This window comes from Ctenopharyngodon idella, chromosome 10 (assembly GCF_019924925.1).
Source record: "Ctenopharyngodon idella isolate HZGC_01 chromosome 10, HZGC01, whole genome shotgun sequence".
Classification (NCBI taxonomy): domain Eukaryota; kingdom Metazoa; phylum Chordata; class Actinopteri; order Cypriniformes; family Xenocyprididae; genus Ctenopharyngodon; species Ctenopharyngodon idella.
Window position 1 is genome coordinate 26,138,126 of NC_067229.1, and position 19,515 is coordinate 26,157,640.

At 37.4% G+C, this 19,515-nt stretch overlaps 1 protein-coding gene across 2 annotated transcripts in view; it reads right to left on the minus strand.

Moving 5' to 3' along the window:
• Nucleotides 1-19,515, minus strand: part of LOC127520143 (A-kinase anchor protein 2) — a 117,419-nt gene that overhangs the window by 59,414 nt on the left and 38,490 nt on the right. Inside the window, exons 5-9 of one of the 2 annotated variants that reach the window (XM_051908020.1) lie at nucleotides 16,687-16,817; nucleotides 7,521-7,635; nucleotides 4,949-4,970; nucleotides 4,332-4,433; nucleotides 1,519-2,184 (exon numbers count right to left, since the gene is read on the minus strand). In XM_051908020.1, the coding sequence (XP_051763980.1) occupies nucleotides 1,519-2,184; nucleotides 4,332-4,433; nucleotides 4,949-4,970; nucleotides 7,521-7,635; nucleotides 16,687-16,817 (1,036 nt within the window). The remainder of the gene's footprint in view (nucleotides 1-1,518; nucleotides 2,185-4,331; nucleotides 4,434-4,948; nucleotides 4,971-7,520; nucleotides 7,636-16,686; nucleotides 16,818-19,515) is intronic. The other variant, XM_051908021.1, reaches the window with a different exon arrangement.

Here is a 19,515-nt window from a genome sequence, read left to right on the forward strand (position 1 = left end):
CCATAGTAATGTTTCTTATATATTTCTCTCACACTTGACCTGTCATTTTACATCAAATATAAGTAATAACTAGGTTGATGCATTCTTTGAATTTGAGTGTCAATTAATGTTTTTTAATTAATGATTTATTTGCTGGTGATATATTTGTATAAATTGTAGCGAATTTGTGGTTTGCTCTTTCAGAAAAATAGCAAATGGATCTAAATATATTTAGCACCTTGTTTACTTCCATAGTGCATGTAATCTAGAGTCTGTATATGTCACACCAGAGCTTTTCATTTTCTCTGTGAGGTTTATTTGTGCACATGGCAGTACTGAGCAGATCTGCTTGATATTGTTTTGTGTTCTGAGCAGCTGTTTGAACGATTCAGCTGATCTGATAGCAGTTGAACTTGAAACCTTTTTTATAGTAAGTCTGTTTAATATTCAGCGCCTTTTTTTGCAGCTGAAACATAAAAATCCTATCATATCCGAGGATACAGAGGCACAGAAAGGCAAACGTCTTTCAATGAGATCAGTTTGCATAAGGAAGTAAGCATATGTACATTGTCTCTATTTTTGATGGGAAAAATAAATCTGGATCTGTAAACAAAAATATGTTTGATAACCAACGCTTGTGGTATTTGTTAAGTAATTTGAAGGCTTTGTAAGGCTACTGGACAACATAATTATAGTCAAACATCCTTATGTTATATGGATCTACCTTTGTGTTTCCAAAATGTAGACATTTATAGACAATATTTTTGTAAAATCAATGCTACAACATTGTATGAAGTTCCATGAAGTTATCCAACCTTACATTGGACTCTTTGTTGAAGTCTTCTATTTAATTTTTGTACATTTACATACTATTTTTATTTTTTATTTTTTTTGGCTTTTTCATCTATATTCCAAGTATAATTACAATAAATAATAATAATAATAAAAAAAATTACTGGGGTAATAAATTTATAACATTTTTCGCATACACTCCTAAAAATTAAGGTTCCAAAAGGGGGTTTTCGCAGTGATGCCACAGAAGAACAATTTTTGGTTCCCCAAATAACCTTTCAGTGATCAGTTCTTAAAACAACCTTTTTTTGTGTGTGTGTGTTTGTGTGAAGAACATTTAAAAATGCAAAGAACCCCTTTTCACTATGAAGAATATTTTGTGTAATGGAAAGATTCCATGGATGTTAAAGGTTCTACATGGATCCATCAATGCCAATAAATAACCTTTATTTTTAAGAGTGTATGATATGCTATCGGCCAATGCCCAGTATTAAAAATGTTCTCTCACTATGCTGTTCAAGTTGTACAACCTTACACCAAGAGAACCAGACAATCTGTGGAAAATAGGTCAGAAAGAGTGAGAAGTGTACTTCTCTCACGTCACAGAGGTGGAGGTGCTGTTAGTAACAGGGTGAGATTTGTTTTTAAGGAAGGCAGAGCCTTGGTGAATGTGCTCCAGGAAAGAGAAATTGCGGGAGAAAGGTCACATGACAGCACAGCACTGGCAGCGTTTTTTCTTTTCAATACCTGTGGTTGGCAGTTCCTTGGTCGAGCTTTCATCTTTGCCTTCTGAAGACAGTTCAGTGGTATCGGACAGAGGCCGGCCCGACACGAGGTCAGCGGCGTTGCCGTCGATGGTGGAGATATCAGTGACGGTCTTCTCCCGAAGAGATTTCTCATCGTCCTCGTCAATAAGGACAATCTCGGCCTTGATAGTGCCATCAAAGCCAAGCAGCTTCTTGGATTCCTCCTCGTCCTCTATGCTGTGGTAGCCCATGAAGATCATGGTCACTGGTTTGTCGGCTGAGGCCTTTGGAGTCTCCGTGACCTCACCTTCGTAGCCTTTGCTAGGGGTTTGTTTTTTGTCTTGCTTGGCCTCTTTGGTGTTCAACTGTCCTCCCATTGGCTGTGGCTCAGCTGGTGTGACAGTGACTCGGCCGCCGTCACCTCGTTGTTGGGTCTGGCCAACTTGCTGCATCAGTTCGTCCACCTGGCCGGGACTCCAGGGGTGCGTGCCATTCTCCAGTGTAGTAGATCCCCCAGAACGCACCTCATAGATCACTTTGCGGCCGTCGTCGTAGACTTTGACGCCCCTCTGGTGAGCTTCCTGTGGGCTGACTGCTGAGGCCGAGAGGATCTTGGTGGCACCCGTTTTCCGGTCCTTTTCGACATTGATCTCCATGGCGTATAATGCTTGGGGAAGAGTGCAGATGGTTGTGGGTTAATGTCTACTCAGTGTGGCCTATCATGCATTACTGAAATGTGGCATGCTTATTATTAATGTTTTTTTTCAGTGATGTCACTATGTCCATGCAATACTCGTACAGTTGCATAAATCGGCATTAAAATCAGAGCCAAAAAACAAATTCAACCTACCCTTTGCACTGTTATTACGCTGTTGCCAGTAACCGCTGAATGCTGATGTAAGCTTAGCTGATAACACACTCTGGCATTTTTCTTGATTTTATGGAAACGAATCATTACTTTAATATTATACTTGACAAATTACAATCTTTGGCGTTATTAAAAAAGCTTCCATTAAAAATAAAACTGCTTGAAAAAAAAAAAAAAAGCTATTTGTGATGCAGCTAATTTGATTGATCTAAATCAGTGGTTCTAAACTGGTGGCTTGCAACCTAAAAATGGGCCGCAGGGAAGAAAAACTATGCTAAATGCAAATAATAAAATGCTTTTAACTTAGCATGTAATTGTGCATAATTAGGGCAGCTAAAAAATACGCTGTGAAAAAGAAGTGTGCATAACTGTACTGTAGTGCACTTGTAGTGTACTTCAAATCTTAAAAGTATATTTAAAAAAAAACTGCACTTGCAGATAATATATTAACTACATAAAAAAACACTAAAATATGAATTCATATATTTTAAATGTACTAAACTGCAAGTTCATCATTACAATTCTATTTAAATAACATGACATACAAGTTTCAATAGAAATGACATTAAAGTAACACTTTACAATGTCTAATTTGTTAACATTAGTTAATGTATTAACTAACATGAACTAACAATGAGTTACAATACATTTGCTAACAATACATTTGTTATAGTATGTATTAATCTTTGTTCATGTTAATAAAAATCAAGCTGTTCATTGTTCATGTTAGTTCACTGTGCACTAACTAATGTTAACAAATACAACATTTTATTTTAATAATGTATTAGCAAATGTTGAAATCAACATTAACTAAGATTAATAAATGCTGTAGAAGTATTGTTAATTCTTAGTTCCTGTTAACTAAAGTAGTTAACTAATGTTAACAAATGAAACCTTATTGTAAAGTGTTAGCATTTTAGTTTACCAAAATGCTTGTCAGTACATTCGGCAGTAACTTTAACTATATTTCTAAGATAATAAAAGTAACTATGAAATTACAAATCAAGATGTAAGTCCTAGTTAAGTGAGGCAAAAATAGCACACTAAATTTCAGCTAATTGCATTTAATATAAATTTAAACTACAATATATTTTCATTTAATTGCAATTAACATGCATCTAAGTGTCCAAAAACTTTTCGTGCTCATTCATCTGCCACTTGGTTATACTGTATGGTTAGTACTAATTTGGTCCAGTGTTTCTTGGTAAATCACACTTTTTTTCCTATTTAGCCAATGTCATGCTAATAACATTTGCATACTGATGGGCCTATGCAGTTCACAGCAATATTTATGGAAGTTCTTTGCTCGATTATGAGGACATTTTTGCTTTAACATTTTAAACAATGACTAAATGTGGTACTTTTACAACTGGGTGTCCAATGTAAAATCTACATTGTGAAGATAAACCGTTTGAGAACCACTGATCTGAACCTTTTATGTAAAGAAAAGAACAAGTATACCTGATCACTAAGATTAATCTCTGAAAAATTTCAGCTGATGCCAATTTCCCAGCTGTTCTGGAACAGAACATTTTACTGTACATTTCCATTCCATTCCACTCCAACTGATGGAGTAAGACATGAACTAGACTAGCATACTGCAAAAAATGTTGGTGGACTTTTTCTCTCATCTCCATCACAGGCCTATTGTAAGATGAGCTTCTGTGAAATGGTCATTAGCACATGCTCAACAAAAGCAGGTGCCACAGCTGTCCAAAAGACTTTCCTGTTTATTCAGTTTAAGCCTTTGATATGCGTTTGAAACTGATGACCAGGTACCCTACTGTACATAGATTGTGAAATATGCCATTTCATCCTCTTGTTCTCATAAACGCGCCACGGTGAGTAACTGCGCCATCTGTAATCTACATTACCATACCCACTGTTGGCCTTGGCCCAAACCCGTGACCACCCCAGCCCCTCCCACATGCCCAACAAGCACCTACCAGATTTTCTTGGCGGTTGTTGATCCGCTGAAGCTGAGACGGGAGTTTGGGAGTTCAGTTCTGGGAGGTCCGGGATCTGGGAGCAGTTGTAATTTACCGCATCTGTCCGGTGGAGAGCAGAAGAGACACTAAAACTAGATTCCTGTGTTCAAAAGCCCACCAGGTTCGCTCCCTCCCCTTCCAGTACCCCTTACTAAACTGAGTTTCCCTCTCTCTCTCTCGCCCTTTTTTTCCGTGAAGCAGCTCATTGCTTAGACAGCAAAACAGTGCAAATGAATTACAACAAAACAATGGTGGCTCTGGGTTACAGGGATTCCCTGTGAATAGGTGGATCAAGGTAAACAAAGTGCAGAGTCATTGCCGTATGTGTGGAGTTCAATAGTCTAGCTGAGGCAAGAGGGAAATGATCCAAGAGGCCAATGTTGGACCCCTCTGCCCGACAAAAGGATGTAAGAGAAGAGCATGTTTTGAGTGACTGTCTACCATTGGTCTACCGCTGGTACCTTGGAAGTAACATCTATGGTTTGCAGAGATGCCCATGAACTTGCCCTGAAATGTCTATGTTGTATTCAGACAGGAGAAAAAGTCTACAATACAGATGCAAATGACTTCCATACCTCCATCTTGATTCTGAAGACTCTGTAGAAAGAAAAAAGAATAGATGACATTGTTGTACTACTGTAACATACTTTTGCTTTGTTACATTTCTTAAATAGCTGTGTTCCTCTAAATTGCTACATTCCTGTTACATTATTTAGACTCTTAGAGCCAAAGTGTGTAATTGCTGCAAGACTATTGTCACCGAAGCGTATGGTAACACTTTATTTCGATAGTCCACTTAAGAGATTCTACTAACTATAAGTAACTTTGCAAACACATGCCAACCAACTCTCATTAGAGTATTAGTAGACTGTTTGCTTAATATCTGCTGACACTTTATTTTGATGCTCTCCAACAGACATTCTACTGACTATAAGTAACTTTGCAACTACATGTCAATTTATTCTACTAACCCTAAACCTAACTTAACAGTCTACTAATATTCTAATGATAGTTAGTTGACATGTAGTCGCAAAGTTACTTAAAGTTAGTAGAATGTGTAAAGTGGACTATCAAAATAAGGTATTGCAAAAATAATGACGTTAAAAATAATGAAGTTTTCAGAATTATCTGCTAGAAGTGGCTACCAGGAACAAATAAGAACTAATTTTGACGTTTCTGATCCAATTTCGTAATAACTGGCATCAAGGTGATTTTTAGTGGATGTATGAAGATCTGATGTGTTCAAGTCATGTGATAACCTCAGGATTTCCGAGTTTCCTGGTTGGGAGCATGTCAGAGAGAAATTATGGTGGATGCTAATAGAGCGCTGCAGGGATGATGTATTTTTGAAGGCTAAATTAGTCAAATTAGTCAAAATTAGTTCTTTGATTCACCCGGTTTGAGCATCATCACATGAGCATCGCCAGCCTTAACCGAGTTAAACTGGATGCCCCTGAACTTGGGGGGACGCTGGGTGAACTGAATCGCATAGCTGAGTCTGATGGTCCAAAGGATGGTCCATCAGAGACTGTGCAAGTGGGACCAAGGGAACCACAGACAGACCCGCAGTGGGGCAGCGAGGTGGGCTCAATGGAGGCCTGCAGCAGGGTCTGAGTGTGCAGTGCAACATTTACCATGTTCCACGGTTGGGCAGAGGTTGAGTAAGAGGACTTGGTCATGCTCTCAAACTGCCCACTGCTGCCCTGCTGGTGACAGAAGAGGAGGATGAGAGTGGTGAGGTTTTTCGCCACCCACTGCTCTCCGTACCCTCTTGGGACCCAGAGATAGAGGAAACTGCTCTTTCTTTGAAAATTTGGGTGGAACAGAAACAAAACAAAACAAAAGATTTTTCATCTCTGGGTCACCCGTTTTAGGGCCTCTTGTTCTTACACTTGCCGCCAGGTTTGGCGGGGGACCTGGATGGGTTGGGTGCCCTGCTTACGACCGGCTCCACAATACTGCTTAGGTGGAGGCTGCTGCTGCTGCCCTCGGCGATGAACAGGCTGAGGTGCTGCGGCCGGCGGTCGGGTGAACGCAGCAGCTGTCTGCCAGGGCATGATGTGTTTGATGGCCTCAGTCTGCTTCTGTGCGGCCGAGAACTGCCGGGCAAAGCTCTTGACCGCGTCACTGAAGAGGCCAGTCTAGGACACGGGGGAATTTAGAAACTGAATTTTATCTGCATCCCTCATGTCAGCCAGACACAGCCAGAGATGGCGTTCTTGGACCACCAAAGTGGACATCGTACGACCCAGAGACCACGCAGTGACCTTCGTCGCTCGTAGCACGAGGTCCATTGTGGTAAGAAGTTCTTCGGGTCTGCTTCTGGCAGTAAAAAGTGCCGTCCACGACCTAGTAAGCTATGGGTACATGACTCATCCACAAAAGCCACCTCAGCTTGCTTAATCCCCAGACACGTGAGGCAGCGATCGTGACCATCCGACGGCGCCAGGTAATGACCGCATCCAGAAACACACAGGTGAAATGTCATCTTTAAAAAGATGCAACGTCACACCCAAGTAAAACTCTTTTATCTCTCTTTATTGGTGCTGAAGCGCATAGGGGGAAATGGCCGCAGCAACACTGGCAGGGATTTAGTGCAGCCTGCAGTGTGCTCACACTCTCATTGAAGACACTCTCTCAACTGAAGGCTCTCTCTCTTGAGATTGCGACCATCGCTGCAGTGCCGTCACGCCAACACTGAAGAAAAGATGTTTCTTCCCTGAAGAACTTGGCTGTTTTAGAAAACACTCTTTTAGATCAGAAGAGCAGACAAACAAACTGCTCAGCTCCTCAGTGAAAAGCTGATATATACATTGCACCTGCTGCATATTTATACATGCGGCAAGGCGTGGCAGTCAGATGCAAATATCGCATGCCAATGTGCATTGGTTCATTTAGTTTACACTTGAAGTAGATTGGTCTCTCTGGCCAATTCGACTGAAAGGGAACCCTCAAGTCCAAGCAGAGTAACCACAGTTGTAGTTCATCAGTTTTAGTTGTACTTGTCCTGTCTTCTATTAAAAAAAATGATACTTGCTTTGATATTTTGCCTAATGCAAGGATATTTAGACACTTTATTTGTGGCTGAAGTATCTATACAGTTTTTGCGGCAACTTTGTGTGTTCTTCTGTGATGAGGATCACTTGCCTTCTGTAGATCTTCAATAGATCTCTCTGTTTCCCGCAGCCGCTCTCTGAGAACCTGTTCTTTAGCTGAGATCTGTAATTCTTCATTCTCCAAAAGACAGATTTCTGATTCCAATCTACAAAAACACAATCAACAATAAAATTCATTTTTATTTTTGTTTCGCATACAGTACATAAAATTACTAAAATTAATTATTCATAACATGCTAAATAAATTATTCAGAAATGCAGAGACTGTTTCACATTTAGGTGCTCCGTAGTTTTCTATGTGAATATATTGTAAAATGTAGTTTATTTCTGTGATCAAAGCTGAATTTTCAACATCATTTTTTTAGTGCTTTTACAATTTTTGGATCTAATTTTGTTCTGTGGAAAAAGGAAGCCTAGACATTCTGCTAAAAGTGTCCTTTTGCAGCTCATTGAAGAAACAAAAGCAGGCATATCAGTGCTCTTTACAGAAAACAGAAACATAGAACCAAATTTCCTGTTTACTGTATCAGCACTTTGAACTTTTTCAAACCATACAGATGTGTTGCCCATTGAATGAAATCATTGCATGGAATGTACAGTCGTGTGCACACATTCTGGAAATGAATGAGACACATATCCCTTTAGTGTCAATTAACCCATGCATATTACACTTTTCCCAGTGGACTCCATTCTCACTCATTGTGAATGCTGGCAGCCAATGAGGAAGCTGCCGGCGGAGGAACCCGCACTGCCTCCGCCCATGAGAATTTCCTGCTATTGTTTGGATCACTGAGGTTACGTGGTCTGCAATAACAAAAGAGAAGGAGCCTTCCCACGATTCATGACAAAAATTCCTTCTACAAAAAGACATGTGCTATCTATGTATACAAACATAATGGATGCCCATGAATGCATCAACATGTGGCACTGTCTGAACTTTTCGTTTGATTTTTTACACACCTCAAGATCAAATCCAATTAAAGGAAACCCATGTGGTTGTCTATCTTTTGTGGAAGTCGAAAAGATATGTTAGGCAGAATGACCCTGTTCCCCCGGACCCTAAAACACTAAAAATGTTAAAAATATACAGGATTAGCTCCAGAAACAGTCATGAAAGTGTACTCTCTTTAAGTACATTGAAGTGTCCTTGTGTTTCATTAATATTATAATTTTGCAAGTATAGTTTTTTTTAAATATACCTTTAAGACTTGAACTACACTACAAGTGCACATTCAACTCTTTCAGTGACCTTCTGAGTAGGCTAGTGATTAGTGATCAGTGGAGAACAATTATCTGGAGGGGTACAATGTTTCCTAATCTCTTTCACTCACACACACACACACACACACACACACACGCACACAAAATGGTTCAGTTTGGACTTTTGCTAAATCTCATATAGCTGTTATGGCAAGATACATTCAGCTAAATCTTCAAGGCCATCTAGTGGTGGAATGTCGAAGCATCTTTCAAGACTAACTAATGTGTTCAGACAGGCTTATACTGTATATTCTTCAAGCATATATATCATCATCAGTAATCATACATAATTGTAATCATACATTTTGTGAGTCATTTAGGCAGACTGGATTAGTTTCAATACTTTTTTATTTGACTGAATATTTCTTAGGGCAACTTAATTTTTGAAATGTCATTTCTGTTGAGGCACATTGAAGTCTTTTATTTAAGCTATAAAAACATTACAACATTATTGACCAAGAAAAAATAAGTTCATAAGTTCATTAAACACATGTTTTAAGTCATGTGGTATGGGGTAAGTTGTCACAATAGGAATTTGCTGTCAGTGACACTCATTTGAGAATAATAACTTTGTTCCATATTATCATAATATTATTCCATAATATGTTTTTAAAACGTATTAACGGCTACTTAATAGCATTTATAAACATTTAAATAGTAAAAAAAAAAAAAAAAAAAAAAAAAAAAAATGTTTTTGTTTTGATTAATAGAAACTGATTACATAATTATAGCAAAGATAGTAATTAATCAATTGTAATTGTTAAAAAAAAAAAAAAAAAAAAAAACTCACCCCAATCTGACATTAGTGAAAAATACCCTTACATAGTTAATTTTGTATTTTTTATTTATTTATTTAATTTTTTCAAATTGATCATAATTTACAAAAATGAGTCTTGCCTGTCAATATGGTTTTATTGTGTTCACTTGTTCGTCCAACAGCTATTGATTTCTTTTGAAATATAAGTATAGAGAGCACAATATAAACAGATTTAAATGAGTTTGAACCACTGAAAAAACATTGCTGCAATTGGAGTTGTTGTACTTTTCTGGACGTAAATATCTCGTTTTGAGGTATACACATGAGCATGAGCATTACACTCATGTCCACAGCTCTCACAGAACAGACACATCTCGCACAAAAAACAACAAAGACTTTTATTTTGTAAATGTAGGAACACGAGAAACAGGAAATCTGTCACACAGTAGCATCAACACCCATAACTATGAAAGGAGCGTTTCTCTGAGGTATGATTGTATATATACTAGGCCCTTTCACTTGCTATATGTTTTCTTTAATAAATGCTAATGCAGCACTTCCAAGTGCAAATAACTAAAATAATCATGAAAAGCTTGATTTGAACCACATTATTATCTAGCTGATTTATCAGATATTCAATATTTCAAAGTTTTTTTCTTTTTTTAGTCAGTAGAGAACTGGATCAAAAGGATCCTTTTCATCAAAGAAAGGTGCCACTCACAGTGTCACACTGTAAGCTACGATACAATGGGTGCTGACCATATGACTCATTTAAAAAGCAGACTTTTTGTTTCCCTTTTTCTCTTGTTCCAAAGCATAGTCAGAGGTCAAGAGTGCATCTTCTGTGGTGTCTGGATGAGCTCATACATGCCTCACACCCACTTCCTGCATTATTTCTCATGCTTCCTGCCTCTCTGCATCATTTTCTCCTATTGGCTCTGAATGACAAAAGCTATTTAAATCAGCCTAAATTACAGTACTGTACATAAAGTACATAATACCATTATGCTTCAGTCACATTTACTGTTGTTTGAATTGTAGTGGAAAAATCCAGTCATTTCAGTTGGTCATGTGAATTTGCCATGTTGACCAACAACTATCAGTGTTGGGGAATGTTACTTTTAAAAGTAATTTGTTACAATATTGCATTACTTTTTATGGAAAGTAATGTGTTACGTTACTTTAGCATTACTTTTTCTAACCTGGGCTGGGCTTGCTTTTTTGTTTTTTAATAAAAAAAAAATCTATTTTGGCAAATATAACAAAGATCACACCAAAAGTGAAATGAATGAGCCTTAGGCTGAAGGAAATGCAAATACACGCATGTACAGTAGAGGGCATTCAACACTCTTAAAAAAAAATAAAAAATTAACAATAGTAACACAAATGTGATGTTTATCTAAAGTAATTTTTGCTTATTCGCAAAAAACCCTTTTAAATGTCAAACATAACTGCAATAAACACTAACAGGTCTTCCCCTTCAATAAAATCAAAATTAAATAACACAACATTTATTCTCCTTATCCAGTCTAAGGCTTAAATTACTTCAGATTTTTTAAAGTCAACGTTTATGTGATTATAGTCGATGTCGACTAGTCACTGATGACGTCATTATTGAACAAATAAGCCTGAATCTTGAGCTGAGACTCAAATGCTGGTTGCCTTGTGCATATTGAGCATCCAGATGGTATAATCAAACATATCTTGTGAAGCACTCCTGGAGTATGCATTTAGTTGTCATTAACTGTAGGATACAGAGTGTAAATGTAGACTTTGAAGATTTCTTATCCTGTTACGCCCTCTATAGGCCATGATCAGTGACTAGTCGATGTTAAGCTTAAAGCGTCATGGCAGAGCATTAAAGTCAACTAGTCAACAAGCCTGTGCAACCCCTAATCCAGTCCTGTGCAAAACATGCTGGGAACTAGAAATCCACGTTATCAAGACAATTTCATGACAATTTCATGACAAGTTCCTACAACTTAATTTATTGAAACAGTCAATTAACGCCGAGTTTAAATTACACTCCATATTAAGTTAAAGGTGCAGTGTGTAAATTTTAGTGGCATCTAGCAGTGAGGTTGCGAACTGCAACCAATGTCGCTCACCCCTCCCTTTCAAAGAAAATAGCTATGGTGGCCGTCTGGCCGACACAAGACAAAGATGTCGTCGTCTGAGACAGCAGAGAGTAGCCAGTCAAGCAATGAGGTTTTTTCTTCTACCAAATAATGGTCTCTGCTTCTAATAAACCAGATGACTACTACTACTACTACTACTACTACTACTTCTTCTTCGTGCGTATTCAATGTAGTGACGATGCAAGCTGCCTCTAAAAACACCAACAAAGAACAACAAAAACAACATAGTGACAAAACGTGCTCTGTAGAACAGTTTGTCCATTTAGGGCTACTGTAGAAACATTCTGGTGCAAAATGGCGACTTAAAACGTAAGGGGACCCGCAGTGTATGTAGATAGAAATGGCTCTTTCAAAGTTAATAAACACATAACAGTTCATTATGTAAGGTCTTTATACACCACTGAAAACATAATTATGTATATTATATTGTACTTCTGTCAATAGATCCTCCTAAAATTTACACATTGCACCTTTAATGTCATGATCAACATTATTACATCAACAGAGCTAAACAAAAAATGTTTGCAACTTAAAAGGTTTAATTAAATCAATAAATTAGAATTTTTTAACTTGCAATGGTAACTGCTGCTTTGAAACAACATGTATTTTATAAAGTGCTATATAAATAAAGGTGACTTGATTTTAATTGATATTGTTATAATAATAATAATAATAAAAAAGATGAGAATGTAATTACAGTTACAACAATTAAAAAATAATGTCCTAAAACAGGCTTAATTTTGTGCTGTGCAGAATATAATTTCTTCTGATTTTGGGCTGAAATGTGATTGGAGCCTGTTGTTTGTGAGATTCACCCATTTTCAATCATTCCAAAATCTCTGATAAGCATCTTTACTGTAACCTCAGCTGGAATCATTGTGAAACTGGCGTGAGCTCATCATCAATGTCCAGCGATGTCCCTGTACTCAGACAGAGTTCAGAGACAGAGACAGAGACAATGTCATGTTCCCATGACAATACATAGACTGAATGCTTCCTATCCAGTTTACCAGATGTCAAATCTAAAGGACTCTAAGGCAAATCTGTGGGACTTTTGCAGTGTTCACATTGTGTCTTTGTCATTACCATAATCATGAAACGGCAACATGGAGATTCTTCTCTGAGGTGTTCACAGACGCAGAAACCACTTGTTTCTAAGGCAACGCTCATTATGGCACAATGAATCCATGTGTGATTTTTTTGGTAATGACAGCAAAATACTGCATACATTTACCTCAATATTCTCTTACTAAATATTGAATAAAATGAAAGTGCCCCAGGTAACTCTGGCTAAAATAGCACTGATCGAAAAACCAAAAACACAAATCAAAAAAAAAAAAAAAAAAAAAAAAGTAATTGTTAATATTAATTGTTCTGGAGCAGGGTTATTATAGTTAACTAAAAAATAAAAATAAAACTAAAAACTACAACTAAAACTATAATAGTATCTCAATGGTACAGTAACACTGTTCTTGAGATGGCAAAAAAAACTTTATAAAACATATTCCATGCTGGCTGACTCAGCCAAATCAGGGAAAGAATTTCAGTAGCTCATGATATGTTAAGAGGTCTTAGTATAGTAATAGCAGACAGTCTTATCTGAAACCCTGATGTAATGTTTATTTTTATGTCTGTCTTTACTCCAGTGCAGGACAAGAGACCTTACACTTTTCACTTTCACCATATTAGGAGCTCATATGACACAGTTGTATAAACAGTGCGTGTGCAGATGTGTCGGGGAGGGAGCTTTATGACTGAGTTAGTATCATGTCAACGCCACGTTTTTCCTGGAAAGCCTGGTAGTTAGAGCTTTACTTTAGACTCAGTGGCTGGGATGTCTTCTGTAATGATAAGTTTTTAGGAGAAGTCTGCCCTTGCAAGAGATGCATTGCTGTTCAGCCGAGGCTATAGTTAAAGCCACCAGAGCTACAGCCAAAACTATTTACACTAATGTTCTCATTGCATGCTTTGACAATATTGCTCTGTTTTTCTTTTCTTTCTTTTTTCTTTTTTGAAACAGGCAGGCGTAACCTCATGCTTTGCATTTTTATTGTGAAAGAGCGATGTATTGGTTAGGTTGATTAATTTGTTCAAGACAATATTTGCATATTTCAAAATTATAGCCATCTGTCGAAAATGCTGTTTCATCTGCTGACAGTCTTTCCTTTTCAAGTGTCTAAAAACATTCCCACTCACAATCCTTCTTCTTTAGACAGTTAACAGTTAACTGCATCTTTTGCATGCTATCAATTACCATAGTAAATAATTTCAACTATAATACATTTACAACAAGATAATTCAGATGGGTTTAAAAGCATTTGTTTGTGAAAATTGTGTTTTTTTCCTTTAACATGGGAATTGCTTAAGTTTGATGTTAGGTTCGACAACATTCCTCTGTGGAGCTGATACAAAAAAAGTTTGGCATATTTATGTTAAAGCAGATATACTGAATAAACTATGTTGTACCAAAATTCCAATCCATGAAGAGGCCTGGAAAAGGTAAAACCAAAGCCATCGTAACTGTTTATATCGCTGTTTATCAAGTGCTGAGGAAGATCCGGAGCTGAAATTCAGATATGGTAATGGCCATTTGATTTCCAACATGCACTGTAAGGGATAAACCAATCACAACAGACTGGGCCATCTGACCAATGAGAGCAGAGTAGACCAGTCACAACAGACTGGGTCATCTGACCAATGAGAGCAGAGTAGACCAGTCACAACAGACTGGGTCATCTGATCAATCACAGCAAAGTGGAACAATCACAACAGACCTTTATTGAACCATTTCAGACACTGTGAGAAAAGAGCTGAGGCTGCAATGCATATTATGGGAAAAATAAAGTGTTTTTTGACCTTCAATGATTGTAAACCTATTGTAGGAGACCTCAGAAACAAAATTAGGAAGCTTTAAAATAGCATAACAGAGGCACTTTAACTATACAGTAAGTTCATTCTTCTTTATCAGCTCTGGGAAAAAAGTCTTGAGTACCCATTTATTTTGGAGAATCTCCTCTGTGGGGTACAGAAATAGCCACCAGCCTCTCCCTCAATCTCATACTTCTGCCACAGAGGCAGGTTCTATTCCTTCATTCCTGCCGCTGTCCTGACAGAGAGGTTTCTGTGCAAGTCCACCCTGCCCCTTCACCCACACCCACACCCACCAGACAGGAAATATCACCTGCCACCCACAACCAGCACAGCCACACAATCTTCTGAACAGTCGCCCCGTCCATTTGACTAAATTACCCTTCCAATGACAGACGGGAGCTCACAGCCCAAGGATGTTTGCTTTTTTAAATGACCGTAAGTAGAGTTAATGCAAATTGTGTTGCTGTTCAATGATGTAAAATGTCAGTGACTTGGAGAGCGAACCTACAGGAGGTTCCTTCTGAAATATTAAAATAATATTAATAATGTGTGTAGACTTTTTAATCTAAATTCCTTAGATTCCAAAATAATAAATACTGGTTATTACACAGATATACTGTAACTCAGAAAGCACAGCAGAATACAGTTATGTTTGCGGATATCTGGTTTACTTGCTACTTTGTGCCTCAAAGTTTTGTGTCCAGCATAAAAAAGTATAATAGTTCCTCAGAACAATGACCCTTTTAAGGCCAACAGCATCAAGTGTCAAGATTCCACTCTTCTACTTTGCCTATGTCATAACTGATGTAAATTATTTTTAGATATGACACCACTGTGTTTAACTTGGGAAAAATTCAACATCCCATTCTAAGATGACATCCTGTGCAGAGAGGAAGCCCACCCCAGAGATTTAATAAAATCTAAACAATGGATTGGACGTTAACTTTCCATTAATGACATCAAGGAAGGGCAAATCTGTAGTCAACTCGATTTAATTCAAGGCACCCAGTCATTACTGTCAAATAGTGTAAGAACATCATTCACTTCAATCACAAAATAACTGATTATATAATCACTTTTCAGGACCAAAAGGTAGTACATAACTTATGTAATATGAGTTTTTCAAAATCCAAACATTTTCCAAACACTCCCACACAACTCACTTGAAATATCTGAATAACAATTGATTCCATCAAAACCAGAAAACCAGTTAGCCCTCAAATTTCAAACTCTTGAGACAATCTCTTTGGGCTAGATTTACTCCTGCTGGTTCAAACATCAAACATTCAGAGGCCTTAAGACATTCAGCTTCAGCCTTTTAACATATTATGAGAGAAATCAAAAGACCCTCCAGGCCCTCTTTCATAATAAAAAAACACATGCTAATACAGTAAACTTCAATTAAGTCAACTTAATTTCCAAGAGCACCAATTTTCACAGCAGTTATGTCGGAGTATTCCAATGTTCTAACTCTTATTGTTGGATAATTTACTGTTCCAGAGCCTTAGCCATTGGAACTTCTGTACCAAATGAATGGGGGGAAAAAAAAAATGTGCATTTAATGAACAGTCATGGAAAGCTATTTTATTAGTATATGCTTATGTGCATCTGTTTCTTGTTTTTGCATATCTTCTTATTAGATTGTAAATCAAATTCCCAATGTGTTCCAGTTTTGTTTGTGATTAGATTTAAGCATATCATATTAAATAACCTGCACTGCAGCCATGGTTAGTATCTTGTGTAACAGTCCTCGCAAAATTTAGGTGGTTTTCAAGCACGTCATGGAGTCATAACATCTTGTTTTCGAAGCAACAACATTGTGTGATTGTCAAAATATCCTGCTGCAAAGCAATCAACAGAAATGCACATTTGGTTGGCAATGCGTCCCATATGAATAACCTTAAAATGGCAACTACAGAGCTTCACATACATCTACCAGATGAGCTTAAAATGAGCAGCTTTGAAGTTCTCATAATTAAAAGCAAAGCTGAGCAGAAATACAGATCCCACTGAAGTCTGGAGGAAATGACTCCAGTGTTTGGGACAGTGGTTGCAGTTGCAGGGAATAAACATATAACTGCAAGAAACATCACTTATTTTACTAAGATGAGATCTATGAAACGCGTTTCATAATTATGGAATTATTTTTCATCAGAAAAGCATTATTGTACCTGTGAATGGCATCTTCTAGTGTTTTGACGTGAAGTTCATCTTGCTCAACCTGTTTCCTACGACCTTCATCTTCCTCTTGTGGCACTGCTGGTGTCCCTTGCAGAAGCCATCTCTCCCTCATGGCTTTAGACTGTAAGACAGAAACATGTTCTATGGTCAGGTCATAAATCTAGATCAGTTGGGACTTTGAAGTTATAGTATGTTCATAAAGGTGTTACAGGTGACAAAAGTATTAGTAAGAAGTGTGAGATATCAAGATATCCTGTACATAGCACAGTTTGCAGGTGCAGATCCGATGACAATTGCCTTTTCTTTTCTTATGACAGCTATGAATAATGCCTGTAACCATTAGCTGCTTTTCCACCATCAGGTCGAACTGCTCTCGTTGCTTAACCGTCATTGTTGGGGAAAGTTACTTTTAAAAGTAATGCATTACAATATTGCGTTACTGTCTAAAATAGTAACTAATTTAACTAAGTTACTTAGTTACTTTTTATGAAAAGTAATGCGTTACATTACTTTTGCGTTACTTTTTCTCACCTGGGGTGGGCTTGCTTGTTTGTTTTTTAATAACAACAAAAAAAGTTCTATTTTTTGGCAAATGTTAAGGAATAAGCCTCAGGCTGAAGGAAATGCATATTTACGCCTGTACAGTAGAGGGCGCAGCTCAAATAAACCTTTCAGCTGTGCTGCCATTCTGGAATACAGAAGAATAGGATGCGTTCCACTCCAATTTTTTATGCCCTTCACTCATTAACTTCTCGGATGTGCGTCATTGCTTACGTTGCACGAGTGCCCACTACAGGCGGAACTTGTGCATAAGGTTTAAATGAAACGCACTAAGCCCTTGATCACTTGGAATTCACTATGGAGCTGATTTATTATTTAAACCCCTTTTTACTTATGAATTAGTTTTATGCAACATTCTATATGCTTATAAGTTGTTGGAGAAAACATAGCTATAAAATCCTATAGGTATGAGCTGTTGAATAAAAATAAAATTATACAAATGAAACAAATTATCAATAGTATAAACTTTGACTGTGAATATAAGGTAGCTACAAATATTATGCAATTAAATCTCAACATAATATATTATACACTATTATGTGATTAATTACCAAAATAATCAATATATCATACACTTCAGTTAAGCGTGATCTGCTGTGACATCACAATCAAGTTGAATTGTGGGATATAGAGCTGCTTGAAGTGTACATCAGAGTAGGCTCCCTCTGTCAAAATCGAGGGGACGAGGGTCTGTCCATATAAACTTCCCTCGTCCACTTCACGAAATGGAACGCACTTCAAAATGGCGGCAGTGATTCCCCCGAGGGGAAGTGCTTGGGGAAGTGCTTAGGGAAGTTCGCGAGTGCGTGCCTAAAATTGGAGTGGAACGCAGCAATATTTCTAAATCTAATATTAAATAATGTTTGCTTATTAGTATGGTTGAATTGGATCATTGAAGGTCAGCAGCAAAGACAATTAGTTAATAAAGTGAGATTAAATACACAAAGTGTATTTGTTCCATTCTGTGCCGATCTGGACCAGCCATTACGAATATGATTTCATTTTCCACTGTTGGGCTGATAACTTAACAAGAGTTTAAAGATGGATGTAAATAGCGACCGCGTTATCGAGGATGATCAGATATTTCTTTTAATTTTATTTAGTAACTTGCGTTAACTTTGCTCAAATAGCGTGCTTGACCAGTTAAAGAGAAACTGGCAGTCAGGCAACAAGCAACCAATCCTGAGTGGTGACATCACTAAACGCATTTGGTTTGTAATTGTGCCATGCCGAACCAAGCTCAAGTGAAAATATAATGGAACCGTTCTGCCCAATGGTGAAAAAGCGGCTATAGTGACAATAGAGTTTGACAGGAATGAGCCCTAAAACCTGAAAATGAGCATTTTAATAAATAAAGCAAGCAGCTTTACAGTATAAAAAACAACAACAACAAAAAAAACTGTGTCATTGTCTCTTTCAATAAGATTTACAACTTCATTTTCTACTTTAAAGTGGCTCTCCTGTGTGTGCATGTTTTAACTTGTGGACGTCCGACCTCGACAGACTGAACAGAAGAAATGACAGGAGTGGATTTCCATGTCGGAGAAGGCAGAGCCTCAGAGCCACACTAACCTACTACGTAATCATCACGGACCAGTAGTAGTTCAAGTGTGTTTACCAGAAAGTTCACTTGAAATGAATTCCAAACGAACTTTACTCAATGACGTCACAGCAGTTTGTTCTTTGATTTTGCTTGAAGTATATTGGGGCCTTAAACATCACCACGCTGAATAGGCAAACTCATCTACTCACTAGTTCACTTTTACTGCTTTGTTGTGTTAATACTTGTGCTTTTGCAGGCTATTCTAACTCAAACTTTCCAACCTGTACATTTTAAATAAAGACTGAAGTTGTCAGAAGTGTAATGGTGGTGTCGCTGACGTTCTGAGACCATGGTGTAATTAATTTATAGCCTAACTTAAGCTTTTTACTTCTGTGATTGTATTTAAGCTTCAACTTTCATGAAATCTGTTAATTTGTGAATATCATCATTACGCACAAAACATGTAAGAATCATAAACTTTGGTTGGTCACAGAGTTTATTTCCTGCCATAATCCAAAAGTCAATAAAAAAAAACAAAAAAAAAAACGTTTGGGGTTTTTTTTGGATGGATGATGCTATCATCACTGCACTTCAGGAATAAAGAATCATAAGTTTAGGTATTGGGTAGGATTAAGAATGTAGAATAAGGTCATGCAGAATAAGGCATTAATATGTGCTTTATATGTACTAATAAACAGCCAATATTCTAGTAATA